The sequence below is a fragment of the Mangifera indica genome, chromosome 9, assembly GCF_011075055.1.
Source record: "Mangifera indica cultivar Alphonso chromosome 9, CATAS_Mindica_2.1, whole genome shotgun sequence".
Lineage (NCBI taxonomy): Eukaryota > Viridiplantae > Streptophyta > Magnoliopsida > Sapindales > Anacardiaceae > Mangifera > Mangifera indica.
The window spans coordinates 17,375,848-17,399,045 of NC_058145.1; the positions used below are offsets into that span (position 1 = coordinate 17,375,848).

At 35.7% G+C, this 23,198-nt stretch overlaps 3 protein-coding genes and 1 pseudogene across 11 annotated transcripts; 1 reads left to right on the forward strand and 3 right to left on the reverse strand.

Moving 5' to 3' along the window:
* Window positions 1-304: 304 nt before the first annotated feature.
* LOC123225193 (LRR receptor-like serine/threonine-protein kinase RPK2) lies at window positions 305-4,297 on the reverse strand. Its single transcript, XM_044649093.1, has one exon. It carries the CDS (start codon window positions 4,042-4,044, stop codon window positions 604-606), a length of 3,441 nt encoding a protein of 1,146 aa, XP_044505028.1. The 5' UTR covers window positions 4,045-4,297; the 3' UTR covers window positions 305-603.
* Window positions 4,298-5,506: 1,209 nt separating this feature from the next.
* LOC123226361 lies at window positions 5,507-6,745 on the reverse strand. The gene is made up of 2 exons (XM_044650863.1): window positions 6,222-6,745; window positions 5,507-5,813 (listed from the first exon to the last, which is right to left on the reverse strand). The coding sequence occupies exons 1-2, from the start codon at window positions 6,743-6,745 to the stop codon at window positions 5,507-5,509; spliced, it is 831 nt and encodes a 276-aa protein (XP_044506798.1).
* Window positions 6,746-9,542: 2,797 nt separating this feature from the next.
* Window positions 9,543-13,491, forward strand: LOC123226437 (annotated as a pseudogene).
* Window positions 13,492-14,955: 1,464 nt separating this feature from the next.
* LOC123225489 (protein RIK-like) lies at window positions 14,956-22,926 on the reverse strand. 9 transcript variants are annotated; one of them, XR_006504138.1, is made up of 14 exons: window positions 22,522-22,926; window positions 22,186-22,393; window positions 21,240-21,341; window positions 21,086-21,120; window positions 20,913-20,988; window positions 20,204-20,323; window positions 20,041-20,118; window positions 19,637-19,730; window positions 19,415-19,532; window positions 18,548-19,064; window positions 17,153-17,200; window positions 16,860-16,889; window positions 15,739-16,682; window positions 14,956-15,539 (listed from the first exon to the last, which is right to left on the reverse strand). XR_006504138.1 is itself a non-coding variant. In XM_044649450.1 (12 exons), the coding sequence occupies exons 1-12, from the start codon at window positions 22,596-22,598 to the stop codon at window positions 15,400-15,402; spliced, it is 1,803 nt and encodes a 600-aa protein (XP_044505385.1). In that variant the 5' UTR covers window positions 22,599-22,925; the 3' UTR covers window positions 14,956-15,399. The 9 variants fall into 9 exon arrangements, 3 of the variants coding, with proteins under 3 accessions (XP_044505385.1, XP_044505386.1, XP_044505388.1); XR_006504137.1 differs by lacking the exon at window positions 16,860-16,889; XR_006504135.1 differs by having other exon boundaries at window positions 15,739-16,889.
* Between the last annotated feature and the right edge of the window lie 272 nt (window positions 22,927-23,198).

Below are 23,198 nucleotides of genomic sequence, written 5' to 3' on the forward strand. Positions count from 1 at the left end.
ACTTATTTGTGCATCTGTCAACTTGGTGACATGCTTTATAAAAGCTATGAAGTAAAACGAAAGTGGGTAGTTATGATGTGTTCTTCTATTGTCGTGAACCACCAAAAAGTAAAAGATGAAAGGATAGGAGAACCACCAAGCATGATTAATGGGGGCTAAAAGTAGCCCCAAAACTGCTTAACTTTTTAGCTTTACTTTCTCAACAAAGTCTTTGCAAATTTCAAACCCATTAGCCATTTTTTATTGGTTTATCTCCATCTGATCTTCAAATTTGAGACATGATGATTCAAAAAGGCACTTAAAATTTCTCAGAAAGTAACAATATTCGATGGTTTTATTAAACAACAAATGATACTAAAATTACATGTGTAAGTTGAAACAGGCATCTGCATTCTTCTGCAGATGCATCAGTAAGGCCCCCAATCAGAAAAATGGCATAGAAAAATTGGTGCAAAATTACAATAAAATTTACAAGTGGAATTAACTACAGTTGAGAACTCTACCTACAAGGCAGCCACGGACAATACAGCCTGAGAAGCATAAATTACAATGGGCTTACCTTCTACAAATAACTATGTTAACGAACAAAGTCTTATGAAGACACTAGCATGAAGGAGGCTGGAGTTGCTTCAGCCGCCGTACAACTTGTTTCATTGTTGGCCTAGTAGAAAGAGAGTCAACCGTGCATACAACTGCTAAGTGTAAAACCTCTACCAGATCATCGTGAAAGCCTGCATCCCATAATCCAGCCGTGAAAAACTCCTTGGCCCGACCTTGCCGCAAGAGCATACACGCCCATGCGACAATGTTAAAACCATTGCCAAACGAGGAAAATGAGGGATCTAGAGCTTTCTTGTCCGAAAGTAGCTCAAGAAGTACAACCCCATAACTGTAGACATCAGCCTTATCAGAAACCCGGCAAGTCATTGCATATTCTGGAGCAACATATCCAAATGTCCCAGCTACTCCGGTAGTGGCATGGGTTTCAGAAGTGCCTAGAAGCCTTGCCAAGCCAAAGTCGGATAAATAAGCATTGAAATCATCATCCAACAGGATGTTGCTGGGCTTGACATCACGATGTAGGACACGTGGTACACACTGATCATGAAGGTAGGCAAGAGCACGGGCAACATCCAAAGCAATCTTGTGAAGTATCCTCCAATCCACAGCCCTTGTGGATCTTTCCTGGATAAAATTTTCCAAATTGCCCCCAGGCAAATAATTGTAAATGAGGAACATTTCCATTTCACTTGCGTGATAACCAATTAAAGTGACTAAATTCGGATGCCGAAGCCTTCCAAGGGTTTTAATTTCAGCATGGAACTGTTGAATCCCTTGAAACCGTCCGACAGCAAGCCGTTTTATTGCCACTAAGACTCCCGGTGAGATCTCAGCCTTATAAGTTGCCCCAAAACCTCCATTCCCAATGCAGTTGCTTGCATTAAAATTTCCTGTGGCTTGTACAACATTCTCAAATGTTACTGGAACTCCAATGTCTGTGAAAATTGTTACTTCCTTTCTGGTAGAACCTATTCTGGATTGTGGATTCAATCTTCTGGTGTAGAAGAATAAGACAATCAGAGCTAAAAGAACTGACACAATAGCCGATGCAGATGCTATGGATGCTATCTCAATTGAATTGAAGCCAGGGCTCCCACTACTTACTGGACTTTCCACTGGGCCTGCAGCATAATTCAGTGGATCCGCAACCCCCCGCATATCTGAAGATGGAACTGTCAGGGAAAATGCCTTGCAAGGATATAGATAAGGGTTTCCAAGAACGCTACTGCAGTTCATCAAATTATTACTTGAGGGCAATGGCCCAGACAAGTTATTGAAGGACACATTGAATGATGAGAGTGTGGACACATTTGCCAAACCAGAGGGAATATGTCCGGAGAGGTTATTATTGTTGAGTAGAAGAGCAGTCAAACTTCTCAAGTTCTCAAGATTATTTGGAATCACACCAGTGAGAGAATTTGAAGAAAGATCCAGCACTTCCAATAACTGCAACTGACCCAAACTGGAAGGTATAGAGCCAGTGAGGTTATTACCAGCCAGAGAAAGATACTTTAGACTCTTTATCTGCCCGAGACTAGTCGGTATCTGGTCATGCATAAGGTTCCAACTCAAATTAAGAGCAACAAGAGACATCAAATCCCCAACACTGAGGGGAAGGGGCCCAACAATCTGATTCCCAGATGCATCCAGAATTTTAAGAGAATTGCACCTGGTACCAATGTCAGCTGGAACCTGACCAGCCATTCTGTTGTAGCTGATATTGACCATTACTGCACTCAATCTATCACATTGCTCAAAGAAGTGCCCCGGGAAAGGTCCATTAAGTTCATTCTCTCCCACCAAAAAAGCATAAGCAGTTTGCTTCCCCAATCTTTCAGGTGCAATTGCCATGGACGGCAGACTGCCAGTGAAATTATTCACTCCAAAATTGTGAAATACTGCAAGGATATTATCTCCTCCTAGTAATGGCAAAGGGGTTCCAACCTGAGCTTTGTTTGTTAAAAATAATAAATATGCTGTAGGTGGGTCATAGGTTTCAAAGAGGCTCCCTTCTAAGAAAGGCACAGGAGGACAGGCCCTACTATAAAATGTTGGGATTAAACCTGACAGAGAGTTTCCACTGACATCAAAGAGAGTCAAACAAGGCACTGGGAGTTCCTCAGCAAGCTCTCCAGTAAGCTGATTTGAGCTCAAGTCAAGGAAATGAATTTTGTTGCAGTGACCAAGTGCACCAGGGATATCTCCAGTGAAAAAATTGTGGCCCAAATTAAGCATCTCCAAGTGGTCACAAATACCCCAATTGCTTGGTAATTTGCCCTCAAGTGTTGCCCGTGGTGCCCACAATATCCTCAAGTTTGGAAGAGATGCAACTGCCTCAGGAAATCCACCTTGATAAAAGTTCAAATCATCATACATGGAACTTGATTGCTCAACTGGAGAATCCCCTCTTGCACTCCGAACATTCTCAAATGTATCAAATAGATTTGAAAGCACAAGAACAGTCAATTTGGTGCAGTTTCCTATCTCAACCGGTATCGAGCCGCTAAGACTATTCCTTGACACATCTAACACTTCAAGATTCTGAAGCATACCCAATTTGGCTGGAATAACTTCCTCCAACATATTGGAATTCAACAACAAGGATCGCAACTGAAAACACTTCCCCAAACTCTGCGGAATTTCACCAACCAAGTAATTCCCTGACAAATCCAAATGCTGAAGGTTCTCACACTTCTCTCCAATTTCACTCGGCAGGGACCCACCAAGATTATTAAATGACAAATACACCCCTCTCAACCTCCCAAGAAAAGCATGAACTGTTCCATTCACCTGATTACCGGCCAAGTTCAACACTTCCAAACTCACAAGATCTGAGAAAGAAGCCGGTATCTCACCAGCTATTCTATTAAACCCCAAGTTAAGGACCCTCAACTTTTTTAGCCCGGAAAATGAATAAGGAAGATATCCATTCAACATATTGCCTTCTAGATCAAGAACCTCCAAATTTTTCATGCCCCAAATTTCTTTGGGAATCTCACCATCTAACCCGTTAAATGGAAGAGACAAAATTCTAAGTTCAGTAAGATCAGCAATAGCAGACAACAATTTTCCACTCAACTTTCCTTTAATACCTCTACAATTTCTTCTAACGCCAAATCCATAAATTGGAAACTGAGTATAATCGGAACAAGAAAACTGAAAACCAATTTCATTTTCACTCGAATTACCTTCTTTGCCATCCCCGGAAATGTTGAGCGAAACAACACGAAAATTGGAGTCACAAAACACGCCAAACCAGGAGCAGTGATTGGAGTGGTTGTCTTTGTTCAGATTTCCATTCCAGCTGGACAGCAAACCAGATGGGTCGTTCAGTGAGTTCTTGAACTGAATCAGCACCGATTCATCATCAGAACCAGCTAAAACAACACCGTTCCAGAGGTATGAAAGGAACAGGAGTAAAAGCAGGCAAAGTCGTTTATCTAAAAAATGCCATTTGATCACTGAATAGAGAAAAGAAACCATCTTTGAGCACCCTTTGGAGGGCTGTATAAAAGCCCTAAACCCCTTTTTCTCTAAGTAGGTGAAGATGAAGAGAGAGAGGGGTTTTCTCCCTTGAAACCCTAACCCTAACCTGCCCCAAATTTGGTGGGTGGGCGAGAAAGAAAGAAGAAATGGAGAGAGAGAAAGACGATTGAAGTTCAAGTGTTCAACAGAGTCGTTTAGAGAAAACGCGTTTTCCTTACTTTTTTTTTTTGCTTCAATTTCTTTCTTCTTCCTAGTTTTTTCTTTTTCATTTTTTTCCTTTTACTTCATTAATAATTTTAAATTACATGCAAATTTATTTGTAGTTTATATTAATCTTTTTTAAAATTTTTATAATTTACCTTCTCAACTCTATTATCCTGCCTATCTTTTTTTCTTAATTTGAAAAAAGGAAAATAACATTCAATTATATAGAAGTACAAAGTGTTTTGTCGTTTTGGCGATGAGAGGGGGCCCAGATGGGTCAATGTATCTGCACATCAACACCGATAGTGGTGGTTAGCCATTAAGACTGATAGATAAATAATAATATTTAATGAATAAAAATAAAAGATTCCTTAAAAGGTTAACACGTGGATTTGGATAAAGATGTTCACTTGTGGGGGTGCCCTTCCAGAAGGTCAATATGGCCCACCATGCTTTTTCATCAATTACAAAAAAAGGTTATTAGTAAAGTAAGTAACCTTCTTCCCTTATGTTGAGGAGGATAATAAAAAATTAATAATTAACTGAATATTTTAATTATATAATAATATATTATGTAAATATTTAACTGAATATTTATAATTAATTCACAAAGCATAGCATTACTGGTTAATTTATGAATATAAAAGACTAGGACTAGGGCTAGGTAAAATGGGCTTTAGACAGGTTGGGTTGGACTCTTAAATTAGGCCCAATGGGCCTGTCCCTACATGACCAAATTCAGCAAACTCTCACTTGGAATTGAAGAGGGAGTAAGTTTCATTAAGTAGTATTGAATTCAATCTTAGCTTAAATTCGTACTTTAATATGAAGAGTCTGAGTTTGAGTCAAGTTTTGGGACATTTTTATAAAATAAGTCAAGTTCAAACTAATTTGAATATTCATGTTTGAGTTTGTTCTAATTAAATTCAAAGTAAAATTATTTTTAAGTTAAGATTAAAGCTCAACTCATCGAAAATAAACTAATCTAGAACTAATGTTTTTATATTCGAACGGATCTAAAATTAGGTTTCGTAAAAAAGGAGACCAAATTTTTTACAGGCAAACTTTATAAATTGTATAATTGAGATAGCGGGTATCTCAATTCTCAAACATCAATTTACAGTTGAAAATTTATACAAAATTAAGCATGATAACAGGAAGATTATAGGAAGAAATCCAAGTTTATAAGGTTGGATTATCCTTATCATTGCACATAATCTTCAGCTTTGAACCATCTTAATTATCAGATTGTCTATTATTTGGAAGTGCAAGGTGACAAACATGAAATGCATGAGAACCAGCTGCTGGTGTTGTTGGAGCCAAATTTTGGTGCTTTTGTTGAGGTTTCCGACTCAGGCTGAGGCCACGGCGGCTCCTGGCTCTGATCACTATGACACGGTCGCTCACTGGACTGTGACTGTTGCTGGGAATGCCATGTCAATGGCCTCTTCTCCTTCTCTTCCTGCAAGCTTTCCTTTTTCAAAGACGTCTGTCTTCGGTTCTCCATCTCCTCCATGATTTCCCTCTTTACAGAAGTATGTCTTCCCGTATCACTTTCCAATCTGAAATATGTCACCATACAAATTATCTTCATAATTGGATATAATAGCTTCAAAATCATTTACTTAATATCAGTTTACTCTTGTCGTGGTTTTAAAAACCGAGCCAAATCGACGAATTTTATCGAAAATCAAGAACTAGTATGATAATGTTTTGAACTCGGTAGACATTTTGAATCGGAATAAACTGCAGTCAAACTGACCTATTCACAGTTTAACCGACAGTTATTCTGATATTGCTGGCTGGCTCAGTCCGAGCCATATCATGGCATTGGGTAACCTATATTTTATATATTATATCGAAAATCGGTCTAACCATTTTTAACCCAGATCAACCCTTTCACTAGGTCAACGTCAAGTCCAGATATGAAAATCACTCCTGTAAGTTCCTAGGAAGAGATGGCAACTTACACTGGGAATTGAAAAGACTTGACGCTAGTAGCACTACTACTCCTCTCCGAACGTGTATCAGCAGGACTGAATTTTTGCTGATTGTTATTATTATTGTTTACTTCATCAATTTCCAGGATTCTCTCCATATTGTCTGCTAATTTGGCCACAGGGGGCAACCTAGGCGGAGCTTTAACAGTCTCATCGGGCTTGGAAACTTTGCTTGGTTCATCTGGTTTAAAAGATTTACCAGGCTGATCCTCTACCTTTGCCAATTCTCCAGATTTATGCAACAGGACATTTTCTTTGGAGAAGCTGGAGTTTCCAGGATGAATACTAAACAACGATTCATTCGAAGCAACACTCCACTCCATAGGTGTTGCAGATCGAGTAGAGAAAATGGATGATGGAATCCTTTTGGGGTCATAGCCTGAAGATTTTGAAAAGTTCCCTTCTGAATCAGAAAAAAAATCTTCCTGGGAAGATTGTCTTGCGTGAGAATGCTGCTTTATCAATGGCTTTGTCTTTCCATTTTGACTCTCCATAGAGACCCAGTCCTCCACAAGAAAATCTAGATTCGATGCTGCGACTAGTTTTTGCTCGAATCAATGATACAACAAGAGAATGAAGAAGAAAATGTGTTATATTTTGTGTAACCAAGTAACAGAGTTCGGTTAAATTAGAGTTTCGGCCATTTACAGTCACAAGACCACGCTGGAAGAATCAGTTATAAGTAACCAATAACGTAATTTTAGGGGATAACTGAAGTCTGGTTAGTTTGATTGAATGTTTATATGAATCATGTATTGAGAATTGGTTATTGGTTGTCTCCACATGATTCATGGCCGGAATAATCTACCAACCCCACTTGGCTTTAACCTAATTTGACTGAATTTTGCTTGGTCAAGTCAATAACCCAATTGAGTCTAACCAAAAAACTGTATTATAGGGTTTGTATATCAAATCAAAACCCTATCATCTGAAACTCCTGAACTGTACAGAGATCCCAATTTTTTGAGTGCCTAAACTTAAGAAACATCATTTGTATATCTATGTACATGTAATTGTAATCAACGTGGAAGAAAGTGCGAAACATAAAAAACCATACACCCATGGCTAATAGGACTGGATCCGAAGTCTCTTCAACGTCTGTGTCGAAGTAATGTTAAGTTTTAGTTTAGTAATTCATTGGGAATTATTTTTTAATAATTATTAATTAATGATGTGTGCCTCAATGCTCTGTCAATAACATTATTTATCATTTTAACAATTAAGATTAGAAATCAAGTTAGTATTTATTTCAAAATTTGGTACAATTTGATTTAATTTAGTTCGAATTTGTTTAATTCAAATTTAAGATAAACTTATTTAAAAAGGTCAACTCATTTTTTAAACGAAATTAAATTTGAACCAGAAGAAATTCGATGATGGCATAATTCAATTCAAGTTTGGTTTGCAAATTGATTTAAGTGATGTCAAATAATTAGCAAAATAACATCATTTACCCATTATTATGTAAAACAACATCATTTTGTTAGAAGATAATGAACTCAAACTATAAACCTAAGTCACGAATTCAAGTCATAAATTTAAACCAAACTTCGAATTTTAAACTTAGAAATCAAACTGAACTTGAGATACGAACTCAAGCCACCCCTTTTTACATTTGAACCAAATTCCAATTAGAGTGTGTATAGGCTCGGATCGATTTGTATCCATCCCTATCATTGACACTTTGACAACAACGTTAACCAACTTGAATTCAAGCTAATATATATTTGAGCTAATTTCAAACTAACCCTTATTTGGCCTCACTAAGTCTAATACTCTAAATTAAATCCTGAAGGACATGCATGCGTGCATTTTCAAGGTTTGCGGACTGCAAGGTCTGTCACCATAAGCATTGACTGGCTGAAAGTGACTAACTTTAACACTTGTATCTCCATCTTCTTCCTCTTCAATAACTGCTGCTGCTACCGCCACTGCTTCTGCATTTGAATTTCTGGCACAAACCGACTCTTTTCTTTAAGCTTATAAATATCATTACTACTACTTCTATTCTACATTATGTTTCTTCTTCGTACATATCATATCTTACAAGCAAATTTTTAGCCAAATAAAAGAGGTGAATGCTTGGGTAGTAGATAAAATGGTGAGTTTGATGGAAAGTTGAAAGCAAATATGAGTGTATGGGGAGGAGAAGGAAAAATAAAAACGTAGAGCAAACTAAAGAGTGCATGATACACATTAAAGCGAAAGAAAGCATGATTTATCTAAAACAGGACTACATCTACTACAATCAATAAATATTATTTTCAGAGTTATCCATCTCTTTTTTTACCGGAAATGTATTTGTTAATAAATATTGTTATATCAATTATACAAAAAAATAATATATTTTTATAGTAAAATTCTCATATCTAAACTTTTTTTTACTGTAAATGTATTTGTTATTAGAATTTTTACATTTCTAAAAGAAAAGAGAATAGTGGTAGATTGAAGAAGAAAGAGTCCAGAAGAGTCATTGTCACCAGACCATAAACTACTAAAGCTCGTCTGCTACCTCCCTTTCTTTCTCTATCAAACCAAATTCATTAAACAAATATTTTTGGTGAGATGGACACATATTTTTAGGCTCAAACCAGACATTAACTCAATCAAAGAAATAGTTTATAAGTCATAATTAATTCGATTTATCCTATAAACGGATAACATTAGTATGATATAATTAAAATTATAAAATAAATTTAATTAATATATTTATTAGATAATATTAAATAACAACAAATGTTTTTAATCCAATAGTGTATGTGTTGCCTTACATCCTTATCCCAAATTTGAGTCTCATCCTCCTCCATTTTAAATAGATGGTACTGATATTAGTATGATAGTTTGACCAAACTGAATACCAGTTTTGATAAGATTGGTTTTTTCTTAGAATTATAATGATCAATAAAATTATGTGTATAACTTTTATATACAACTTTATGCGTAAATAATGATGTGTCATTATATGATTAGATATTATTTTATCTTTAATTTTTAATTATCTAATCATATGATAATATATTATTGTTTATGCACATAGCATTACTTTATAATAATGTGTAACGGGGAGAAATGTGATGCTAAAAACACATTTTTTGTGCTAACATATCAATCCCATTTCTTGAAATATAACAGTAGTTGAAAACTTTGTGAAAAAAAAAAAAAGCAAAAAAAAAAAACTTTTGGAAAACACTTCTTCAAGTAGGGGTTAAATTGTCTTTTCACAAGTGTTGTAGATTTATTATCTCTCTCTTCACTTTGTCTCCCGGTTAATCCATTCTGAATTACACACTTCCATTTGACTCCTTACTTGCCATCACTTCTTTCTTCTTTATTTTATCTTCATGAAGGCCATAAACATGGGCAAAGCTCACATCTTTCTCCACACTCTTCCTCTTTTCCTCATAATAACATTAGCCCTTTCTCCTCTAGTTGTGCCTTCTCCTCAAAAAGAAGAAGCTCATGACAGAATTACTACTCTTCCAGGCCAACCAACAGTCTCCTTCCAACAATTCTCAGGCTATGTCACTGTTAACAAAGCCGTTGGTAGAGCTCTCTTTTACTGGCTCACCGAGGCCAACACTCTCCCTCTGTCTAAACCTTTGGTGCTGTGGCTTAATGGAGGTCAGTCAGAACGTTAAACCCTTTTCATCTTTTTCAGCATATTCGCTTGCTTGCATAGATTATAATATAATATCATGTTGCATGTTTATTTTTACTGTTATATATATTGCTTCTATGGTACAAGTCTCATTAATGCCATGTTTCGCCTTTTTGTCATGCTCAGTGAGTGTGCTGATTATACTGCCCCCCAATTTCTCTGTTGCAGACATGGTTTTGATTTTGTTGCAATGGTGCATACTGTTTTTAGAAACTTTGTGTAGATGAAATCTTTTACACAAAAGGGAAATTTTGTTTATGTGATAATATTGTCAGTACTAGCTTTTATATATATATATATATATATATATATATATATAATATGGTATAGCACGACAAAATATTTATATCCATTCAAACCCATATCAATTTGTTTGTATCCCTTGAATCCACGTTAATCGGGTCTCATTACACATTCAAGTAAGCAGAATTGAATGCTTGATAGCAACCAGAAACAGACCACATTTAATACCCCTTTTTCATGGCTGCTTTCTTGACACTTTGTTATATTTTACACGCTCAAACTGTTGAACTTATATATATATATATATATATATATATATATATATATATGATATTATTTGTGTTTTTGACCAGGTCCTGGTTGTTCTTCTGTGGCATATGGTGCTTCTGAAGAAATAGCCCCTTTTAGAATCAACAAGACTGCCTCTGGATCGTACCTTAACAAATATTCATGGAACTCAATGGCCAACCTCTTGTTCTTAGAAACTCCGGCTGGTGTAGGCTTCTCTTACAGCAACCGTTCAGCAGATTTCCTCGACACAGGCGACCGTCGCACCGGTAGGACCCGCAGAATTTTGTCATTTGGATAATACTAATAATTATAATCACTAATAGTGTTGAATTGCTAGCTGTATTTCAAAGAAAGTGAACTTTTTGGTTAATGGTAGGCCACAGTTTAGAAGACTAGCAGCACTACATTATATGATGATGCATGCCATGGTCTTGTGTCTTCATTATTATAACTAGACATTTTGATTAATTTTGATGGTTCATTGACTCTTATGGTTCAGCTCAGGACTCACTACTGGCATTCCTGATCGGATGGTTGGAAAGATTCCCAAGATATAAAGGCCGGGAAATTTATATTACTGGAGAGAGCTATGAAGGTCACTAGGTTCCTCAGCTGGCTATAGAAATTATGATCTACAATTCTAAGTCAAAACACCCTATAAATCATAAGGGAATTATGGTAATTTAACCCTCTTACACTTCATGGTTCAATATTTGGATCAAAATTAGATTATGGGGTAAGTGTTGGGTTCCAGGGTTGGGAAAAAGGTTAGGTGTTAATGTATAAGTGTTATAAAAAGTCTCATCCCTAAAACTAACTTTCGGCATGAGAAATGCACATTAACACCTAACAATGGTATTGAGTTTGGTTGTTACAACTCTGACCAGAGTCCATCGAAGTGATTGGTTGACATGAAATTCCAACTAGCCCATTGCACCTCCATATAGCCGGTTGTGAGTGTTGATGGCCCAATATGTGGATAGAGGTTATTGGATTGTTCCGCATCCCTTAGAAAAAGGGTTAGGTATTAATATATAAGTGTTGACAGAAAATCTCAGCTCTCAGCTTTGAACTAACTTTTGGGGTGAGAGTGACTATTAAAGCTGGTTATAACAACTTCGTTCAAGAGTTAACTAAAGTGATCGATTGACATTGCACCTTCAGATTGCTGGTTGTAAGAGTGTTGAGACTGTTGGATTCCCCAGGTCGTTTGGGAAAAAAAATAGGTGTTAGTGTTGAACTAGCTTTTGACCTAATTTTTCTTTGCATCAGAAACGAAAAAAGTTTGATGAAAAGTTATAAAATGCAGGTGGGCAATGCAGTGACAGACAGCTACTATGACAATCTGGGAACTGTGACATATTGGTGGAGCCATGCCATGATCTCTGATAAAACATGTACACAACTCATCAACACTTGTGATTTCACAAGGCAGAAAGAATCAGATGAGTGTGAATCACTATATAGCTATGCCATGGATCAAGAGTTTGGGAACATTGATCAGTATAACATTGATGCACCTCCTTGCAACAAGTCTGATGGTGCCACCACTACTTTTACACTTCAGACCATTCGGTTGCCTCATCGACCCCAGAAGGTATACAAATTTGTATATACAGAAAATCATAATAAAATGGTAACGAGTTTCATTATTTTCCTTGGCATATTGTCAGATATTGAGGCAGATTTCAGGCTATGATCCTTGCACAGAAAAGTGTGCTGAGATTTATTACAACAGGCCCGATGTGCAGAAAGCCTTCCATGCTAACATAACCAGAATTCCTTATAAGTGGACTGCTTGGAGGTGATCATAAATAATACAATCTACAAAATCTCATGAGAGCTTTACAAGCTTTGTACATCTTGCTGAACTTTGTATTATTTAATGACAGTGAACTGCTAAACCGCAATTGGAACGACACAGATGTTTCAGTTCTTCCAATTTATAGACAAATGATTGTTGGTGGCTTGAGAGTTTGGGTTTTCAGGTTGGAAATTCTGTATTTACTATTAACACAGTCTGTTACAGTTTTACTTTTAAGGTAAAACACATTTTTACAGTTTATTAAGATTCTGCAAACTATTTAACTAGTATTGTATTAGTATCTCAAATAATGTAAGATTTTTCTAATGTTTTACCGAAATGAAATTTGTTTAAGAATGTTACAATATTTTTATGATTAAGCATTTTCTCTTTTGAAAAATGCAGTGGAGATGTGGACTCAGTCGTGCCAGTTACTGCAACAAGGTATTCTCTTGCACAGCTGAAATTAACAACCAAAATTCCATGGTATCCTTGGTATGTTAAGAAGCAGGTCAGTAGCTAATTTTGCCGTATCTCTGTGAATAATATTTTTATAACAGAGGAAGGTCAGAATAATAATAACATGTAACATATATAATAAAAATTTCACACTTTAATTAAACACGAGTAAAATAGTTGATTAAGGTGTCAAATATTATCCTTAAGAGTCAAAGGACTTTAGATTTAATTTCATATTCTCACAAATGTATTTACACATATATACGCATGAGCTTGGGTCTTCTAATATACAAGTAATTGGTTGTTGGGCTAATCTTTTTCAGGTTATCAACTCCGGTATACCAGTTTGGTTTTATATATATATATATATATATATATATATATATATATATATATATATATATATATATATATATTTAAGGGCCAAACCGTGCATGCCCCCTCTAACTTTTGTAATTTTCAGTATGAAGACTCTCCACTAATGTCTTAAAGCTGAATCAGATTTTGACTTGCACAAAGACATGGTCCAGTCAATTGGACCAGCAGTCGATTGATGAATTGTATTAGATCAGCTTTAAGGTAATATTAAAATAATATTATTTCTTAAGGATGAAAACTTTTTTTAATTTTTTATAAGGTGGGAGGGTGGACAGAGGTTTATGAAGGGCTAACATTTGCAACACTGAGAATGAAGGGCAGGTCATGAGGTACCACTTTTCAAGCCAAGAGCAGCTCTGCAACTGTTCAAATCTTTTTTGAGAGGACAACCTCTACCAAAGTCTTGATGAAAGACAAAATTTAAAAAAGGAAAAAAAAAAATCCATTCTAAGACGTCGGTAATGTTATTGTTATGAACAAAGAAATTAGTAAATGTGCCAGTTTTAATTATCATTAATTGGAGTTAAATTAAGTTAGTAGGGAGGGAGGGAAAGAGAGGGCAAGGGTTTGATTGTGTAATAGGAAAATTAACATTATTGGCATGAACAGAGGTTTTGGGGGTAATTAATTAAAATAAGCAAAATTTTAAGCGTTTATACGTTTTTAGGCCACCTTAGAAAAATTTTACCAAAATAAGCAAACCATATTTTTTTTACCCTTTTTACCCTTATGTTGAAAAACCAAATAAAAATATTTTTTCTGAGAATGTGCGTCGGTTTATGGTGGTTACGATGGGGGCTAGGGATTTTACACTGAAACCCTAAATATGTCAAATTATATATATGAATGTTTTTGAATGTTTCGAACGCTTAAAATGATGTACTTTCGATGTTAATGGATGTCTAGAAGTGTAGCCGTTGAGAGACAAAAGCACGCAAATTTACAGTGTCACGCAAACTGCGTAAATTTACAGTGCCGCGCAAACTGCGCAAATCGCGCAAACACTGTTTATACCGCGCAAACACCGTTCACATCGCGCAAAAGTAGATATCATAGTCTGTAAACAATATTTTTTGCGCGATTTTGCAAGCGGTTTGCGTGACACTGTTCATTTTTTGTGTGACACTGTTCACTACGCGCTTTTGTCTCTCAACGACTACACTTCCAGACATCCATTAATATCGAAACTACATCATTTTAAACGTTCGAAACATTCAAAAATATCCATATACATAATTTGACATATTTAGAGTTTCACTGTAAAATCCCTAGCTACCATCGTAACCGTCATAAACCGACGCACATTCTCAGAAAAAATATTTTTACTTGATTTTTCAACATAAGGGTAAAAAAGGTAAAAAAAATACGGTTTACTTATTTTGATAAAACTTTTATAGAGTGGCCTAAAAACATATAAACGCTTAAAATTTTGCTTATTTTAATTAATTACCCAGGTTTTGGTATGCATTTCTTTTGAATGAAAAGTTGGTGGCAATAATATATGTATAGATATAGAGAGAGAGAGAGTAGTGTGCTAAAGAACCTGACGTAATCCTATTCAGAATTGACTTTGATAAGATCAATTCTGGTTCCGAATTTCAATAACACCAAAAAAAATAATAATAATAATTGTCAGGGAAATAGAAAAAAAGAAAATTCAACAAGCTCTCAAACTAAAATTGCCCTATAGAGCTAATGTTGTAGTTCAAATTTGACTTCTTCGAACCAAACATATGTTTGAGCTTGAAACTTTGAGATTCATTTATTGACTGATAAACGACAATTTAGGTTATCCTGAAATGAAATCACCATCCTCAATCTTTGAGCAACTTTATGGAATTGGCACAAAGTGAGTAACACAAAATGCCAAATTGTAAAAGAGGATAGCTAGTATTAGTCCGCATTGAATTAAACTCAAAATTCTAAACAGACTACTGTGATTTTGCTTAAGATATTTTCACAGCAAGACTATCATTCCTGAATCTTCTGCCAAAACTTTGGTCACCAAGCAAGTTGGCAGATGATTAAAAAACTATACTCCCAAGTCCTCACAGCAAGATAATGGAAAAACTACTAATGTACACCTAAGCCAAGACAATACAACAATCCTCCACGCCTTCCTAAACCACAGTTACAGCCAAAACTGTAACATTCAAACCCTAGGAATGTCATCTAGCAACAAAATAATTATACGACGCATGGCTTTGTTACATGCTCCCATCCCACATTATACACACACAAGCTCCACTTATATATGATTAGAACAAAGCCCTGAAAAAGCACCACTGCTTCCAATAATCCACCAGCTGAATAAATCATAAAGCCCAAAACGGTTTTCTAACATTTACTTTGTCTGAGTTGAGACTAAATGAGGAGTCAGAGGTAAGGGATTCTTTGCCAGTTTCCTCCAGGTCATCATCATCTTCACCATATTCCATCAGCTTGACCAGAGTATCTGAAACAACTAATGATTTGGTTAACAAAAGGAGAACAGAGTTAGGACAACAAATGTCACCCGCTAAAGAAACTTTTATCTTGGAGATAAGGGGAAAGATAACCTCTTCCAAGTGATTAATAAATAACATAGCATTCCCCAAACTATCCCATCAAACTAATAAACAGGAAAAGGGTGACAGCAAGTTCTCCATTCTTACCAGGGATATTTTCAAAATGTGTTTTATTCAAACTTCTGCCCTTGTCCTGAAATTTAGGAAGAGGTGTTGATGAAGTAAATTTCGGTGGTGGTGGGGGGGGCATGATTCTTGGAGGTGGAGGGGGCATTCCATTGACTGATGACTGGACCAACCTTTTTGGAGCTGGCATATTTGATACATTTCTCACCTCCACATTGCCTGATAGTTCACTTGGGTATAGTTCTGGTCCCTGCAACAAGTTATATAAAGAAAACCCAATCCTAATTTCTCAATGACAATAGGACTTGAATATATAAAATGTCCACAAAGCAGTGAAAAATTAAAACCATGGAAACATGATGAGGGTGGGACTAATGTAGAGAGAACTTTTACACATGGGGAGAATATTCAAATCACTAAATGCTGTTTAACTTGATTGTGCAGTTAGCATATAGGATTCTGGGTCAAATAGGTCAGAGTATAAGCTTAACATTTTCAAATCAAGTATAGGGGTACCAAAAGAATTAGGTAGGGAAGAACCCTATTTCTGAGATCTAAGATTGAGACATATTGCAATATTTTTTTAATCATAACTTGATAAAAATATTTAAGTTCAGTGTGTATTTGTAAAAAGTTGTTCAAAAAACCAATGTTTCCAGTGTGGTCAGTTCGTTGACTTCTGGTGGTTGACAAGCATAGCATGCAATCTTGCAACTGATTATGCAACTATCATCATGCCCGCATTCAAAAGAAAAGGAAAAAACAAGGGAACTGGCAGCAGCAGAAATAAATCAATCAACAGAAATAAAAATCTTGAATTAGCCCCTCATCAAGGCTCTGAAGCAGCAAAGACCCATCATCAGTACAGGCTCCAAAACTATAAATCCTGTTAAACATACAAACCAATGGCCCAAACAGAGGTACGGAATCAGCCTGTTAGCTTCTTAGAAGGTCAAAGAAAATACCTGGAACATTAAGCAGAGAATGTCAGCAAAAAAAATATGAATGCAATTTAAGGGAGAATAAATGCAAAACAGCATTGCATCAAAAGTATTCCCTAATGTAGCTGTTCTCTTGATTAATATTTTTCAGGATGATAATTGATAAAAAAGTAAAGAAATCAAAAAAGCAAATGCGCTTACAGATGCACATAGACTCACTGATGCATCCATCTGTTAGGTTATAAATAAAATTGGTAAAAAAAATTTCATCCAGTATTAAACAAAATGTGCATAAATAATTCAGAATCATAACTCTACACCAGAACCTAAAATATTTTTCATGTAATAGTGGCAGAGGGTGCTGATATAATTACCTTTCTGGATCCAACTATTACTCCCTCTTTCTCTCACTCTAAATAATAATTTTACTAGCTATTATTATTTTCCCTTTTAACAATCATTTAATACTATCATACAAGTTTATGTATCTTTACGTTCCAAATCCACCATCTTCCACTTCCTCTCCCTCTCAGCCTCAGTTACTGATTAACCAACAAAGCAAGATTCACTCAGACTGGGCCAAAAGAATGAATACTACCAAAGTTCAACTCAGTTTTTTTTTGGTTGAATGTGATTTCCCCATCAGAAATCCTTACCTAAGTTTGCTAAAATTAAAAGTCAATGTCCATATTCAAATCAATGGTAACAAAACCTTTTTTTTTTGGTTAGCCATGCATAGGCAACTACAGTCCATCCACCCTACAAACTCTAATCAAACAACCAAACAGAAAAGAAAAATAAGGGCTCATGCAGGATCCTAATATCTGATCTCAAATCGTATGCATGAAAAACTTTGTTTCTCTAACCTAGGACTTTAGCCAGTGAGCCACCATCCATCTCTGTTAAATTGTCACCAAAAAAGGGAAAAGGAATTTTATAGACTTTGGAGAAAAAGAAACTGGCGCTCTATGGTAGAAGATTATATTTTTGGCTTCTCTGTAGGTCTGTATCAAAAGACTTTTAAGAACGCCTCTTTCTTCTTATGAATCTTAATTGGCTAGCTCTAGCAAGTTGAATTTGGTCTTTTAGGATTTGTTCATCTCTTTTTTCATATTTTGGAGGGTATTTTTTACAAAGGCTCATGCAACTCTTTGTAAAGCCTTGGACCCTCTTCAGATGGGTTATCCACTGAGTTTAAGAACACCTCTTTTTCTTTATCAATCTTAACTGGTTAGTTCTAGCAAGTTGATTGATAATATATCCACTACAAAAATAACCCATCTTAAGAGGGTTTAAAGCTTTACAAAGAGTAGCATGAGCTTGTGTACCAAAAAACCATCCAAAAAATAATAAAAGAGAGATAACCATGGCATGAAAAAATCCTAAACAACTAGATTCAACTTGCTAGAGCTAACCAATTAAGATTGATAAGAAAAAAGAGGCGTTTTTACACTGTTTCATGGTACTCTTTGCAAAGCTTTAGTCCCTCTTTCGATGGGTTATTATTGTGGTTGATAACTTATCCACTGAGTTTTTTTTTTTTTTTTCTTTTAAACACACATTCTCTATTAATTGCTTACAAGAAAGGAACATGAACAGTTTATTAACCAAAGGTTTGCTTTTGCAAAACTTAGCATTACATAGTATCCAAATACAATCAGAATTTCAGGAAACCAACAGCAAAGACAATAATTTCTTATAATTTAAATTTGAATGTATAGACTTTCTCCTCCCTTATAATTTCTTAAAAGTTAAATTTGTATGTATATACCTTGTGTATCTTTGACCTCATTTTTTCCCCTCCCTCCTTCAGTGTTAATAAAATATAAAAGGCTAAATCTCACAGCTTTGTCTTAAAACAAGCTAGTACTGAAAAAATGCAGTGATACCTGGTTGAGTTTTACAGGGCCCTTGGCACCAACTGGTAACTCCTGAAACTTTCTCTTCTGTGGAGGCCGTTTCTCCTTCTCAGATGTGGAACTAATATTTGATTTTGTTGTTGATTCTGCAACTGATGTTGGAGCAACTGCTGAGGTGATGGGAGAAGATGAATGTCTGAGGGCTAGGGCAACCTGCTGTAAAGGTGTTGCCTGAGGATATATCCCTTCATATCCACTATAGCTTGTTCCTCCAGTTAATACAGGCTGCGGGTAACCAACCATATTTTGTTGGGGCTGGGCACAGTTCATCATTCCTCCAGCCTGTACAAGAGTGTCTTGAGAAGAGAGAGTAGCAACCCCAGGGGTGGTAACAGAAGAAACTGCTGGAACTGGTTCAATGCTAACTGTTGATGTCAATCCAGAACCAGAACTTGCATTTAGTATTTGCTCATTCCCACAACTCTGAGTGCCAGACAATAACTGCTGTGGGGGTGGAACTGCATTATAGACTTTGAATGATGAAACCCTAATATAGGCAAAGAAAAACTCACAAGTTATTCCTTATGCAAAATTACGAACTACCATGCATAGCAAACCAATGTGATCATGATCACCATTTGTTAACATAAAGATGATATTCATTCAAAGGAAAAAAAACCATTAAATGATCAAAATGCAATAGTGTATGATACATCAATCTATTACTACAAACTAACAAGGGTTAGTTTCACATTGTCCAATTCCAAAACTAAGCTATCAATTGATGGAAGCAAAAATCTCATTCTCTCACTTTTTTGGGAGATTTAGAACACACATAAATCCAAAGTAAGCAGTATGCATCAAACACTATACCACCGTAATACGAAACTATATTACCTGGAGGCACCACACTCTACACTGATTGTATCCAAAAGATTTTCAGCCAAACGCTTTGCATCTTCCAGACTTTTAGAATTGCTACTGGACAAGAATAAATGCAATGGTTGATGCACACCTGTATCCAGAATGGAGGATATATAAAATAAAATTTAAGAGAATTCCCAGAGGTAAAAATAAATAGGCTTGCAATAGATAACAACAGATACAGCAAACTGGTACCTTCGCTGTGCAGGCCTTCAAAGTTACCAGAACCACGCCCTCTCAATAAGACAGTTGCTCCTGTTTCATTCATAATGTGATTTATATACTGGTCCTGCATGTGGAAAATGGAACCACCAGCAACACAGAAACAATCTCTCCCAATCATATGGAGATGTCAGAGAAAGCTTCAAACATTAGAATCTCTTATCTTCATAATATGAATATTAAAATGAAAAAACAAAACAGTTCAGATCAAACCAGTAAATGAGCAGATGAACACGAAAAAAGATAATAATGATAAACAATGGAACAAATACATGCTAAAATATACAACACGGCAAGCCGATATTACCATAAAGTTACAGAATAAAAATAGTAAAAGCAGCTCCTAAGAAGATTATGATAAGTAAAAAAAATCTCACATTTGGTCCACGAATTCGAGCAGCAATATTCAATGATGGATCAGGATCAAAGCTCAAAAAAACACATGTGCTGAGTTCCTGTGCAACCAAATTCAAGTAGAGATTTAACATTTTGAAATATGTAGTCATAACTCACAAATCCAATGGTGTGATGCAGATATACCTTCACGCCGTTGCTCATACTTTGCAAAGTGGGAAAACTATCCTGACCCTGTTTCAGCATTTCTTCAACCATGGCAGCTGCACGATCAACCGCCAAAATTCTTTCTGCCGTCTCCTTCAACTGAAGAAGTAATCCATAATTTAACAATAAAAACAAAATAAAATCAGTTCAAAAATATTAAGGAGGAAAATTTGGATCTTAGATTTTTCATTATTTTTGGCACACAAAGCAAGACAAAGATTGAATAAGGACCTCAAAGATTGCTGAACAAAATTTTTAGCTTTTTTAAGGCAAAAAATCAAAAGCTATCTTAGGCTAGTTATTTAGAAACTCGAAAAATATATGAGCATCTTTAACAATCGTACTATACATGTCATCACAAAACTTTGATAACATGTAAACATCTCACATATTCACGTCATCAAAAGCTCTAGTTACCTAGGTTCTTCGGAAAGATAAAACCAGAGAACTAGCTCTAACTAGCCCAGTAATACCATTAAACTCAATCAATGACATCTGAATGGTCATATACAATTTTTTGTCCCACTTTTCATTTTGCATGGATTTTATGATATGATGTCCAAGATTGCAATGGAAATTTATTTCCTTGATGTATATAATGCAAATCCATAAAGCATGATGAAAACTCTGAATCCCAATAATATTATTGGTAAATGCTCCATAAGAAATAACAATTCATCATCCTTACATGAGCCCCTGAAGATATGTGAAGATATAATGGCTTTTCTCCATCAGGTGGTGTATTTGGTGGACGAAATTTACCCCTGCAAAGGCAATGCCACATATTAATAAAAAAGCTAAGCACAAGAGAGAGAATCCCTCAGAAAACTTCATCATATTATCGTTTAAAGGTCCACAAACCTAGTTATTACCACAGCACCAGTGCATTTCTGAATCTGGAAGACCAGTGAATAAATGTATCAATCTCCTCAATAAATAAATAGCCAGTCCTCAATCATAATAACAACAGATTAATTATCCTTCACTTAAACAAAATTAAGAAAACCAAACTAACCTCTTCCTGTGTTTGGCGTCTAGTAAGTTTGTAGCGAACAGAAGATTCAGCATCATTTATAACGATTTCTCGTGCAATTATTAACTCATCTTGAATCTTAGGCTGAAAAGAAAACAACAATGAAAAAATCCATTAATAATCCTCAAAAGAAATGTAAAATAAACATCCAATAACATAAGCTGCAAAATTTAAAATTACAATGCTAAAATAAACAGATATATAAGCCAAGGTGCATCAAAAGCTTATAAGAGAGAATAAACATAATAAAAATAATGATATGGATAATAGAGTTTTCCTACCGGTCCATATTACAGCAATATACAGGTCTCTAATCACTATTGTTCAGTGCTTCAAGGAAATATGTGAACAGAACACCTTCGTAAAGAGGCCAAAAGGAAAACTTCTTTCAGCAAACTATACCGGTAGGACCATAGAATTTCCCTATCTGGAGGTTACGGTTGAGCTTCCAATATATAGGACACTTAAACACAAAATACCCAGAAGTTCAAAAAATACAGAACAGGCCAACCCAAGTAATTCTCATTTCAAGTTAAGAAACCAAAATCTTCCCAATGACCATTTGATTAAACAGCTCATCTGCTACTTAAAAAAACATTTGAACTTTAAATTTTATGAACTGATACTATCCCATAATACATCTGAATATAATGGAGATTAGATTTTCATTCATTTGTCTTATCATCAGTCCACAAATAGACGTGGCTCAAGATTCTTTGTATTAAAGAACACAACACAAATGCATATGGGTCTGAACGTAAACCATGCATCTGCTTAGTAGGAAGAACTTATAAATCACACTCTATATAATGCTGAAACAATTTCGTCTAAAAAACATAATGCCTCCAGTAACATTATAAAACATTATCACAAAACAATGCAGCAAAATTGAGATGATTCACGAACCCCATGAAGCAACATATCTCACCTGATTTAACTTCAGCATGGAAGGGCCCTGAAGTGCCATCGGCGGAACGGCTACACCACTAGCCGCTGGTGGATTTTTCATAAAGGCTGCAGCAGCAGCAGAGAAAGATGGAGCCATGCTCGGCAGTGGAACATCAACAAGGGATCCCATATTGCCCAATGGGTAGCTAACTAATGACTCCGCAGGCTGATCCCACTTCCTCTTTTTCCTACAAACAAACAAACGCATTGCGAAACAGGTCAATTAAATAAATCATTCCCAGTTTAACTACAACCTAACGAATTAACAAATCAACAAGCATTCCAAGACAGATAAATATTTTGAAGTTTGATGTACCTTTGCTTAGTTTGAAAGGCGTCAGTGGAGTGGGCGGAGTGGTCGGAGGAAACCCTAGGAGACCTGTCTTCTGTCATGATCTGATTGGCGTTAGAATTTAATAAATCAGCGACAAACTGACAACAATCGCGCGGTGGGTGGTGATGATGATTCGTTGAGTTTTATGAGCTAAAAGAGTAGTTGTCGGCGGTCGTCCTGTTAGGTAAAGACGGTGGTTGATGTGGCGGAATTGACGAGAATCGTTTTGAACCGACGTTGATAACCAATGTATGTACATGCGCCACGTCATTCAAGTCCATGGATGACGTCTAAACAAGAATTATTAAAAGGAGGACCTACGTTCTTATGGCTCTTAACAATAAGGGCTTGGTTCTAGCGCTGGATCAGGGTCTAATTGGTTTGGTTAGATAAGCTTTGTGGCTCCATTTAAATATAATATTGATGAATACTTAAAAATTCAAAATATCCAATTTTATATAATATATGAAATCATTCTCATTTAACGAAATTTGAATTATTTATGCTATTGATTATAATTATAAAAATATTATTAATTATATTCTTTGATTAAATTGCTAATATTAACTAAGAATACTACTCTTATAATGTGTAATGTAAAATCAATTTATTAAATGAAGATAAAAATGCATCATGGAGTCTAAAATAAAATTTCGGGA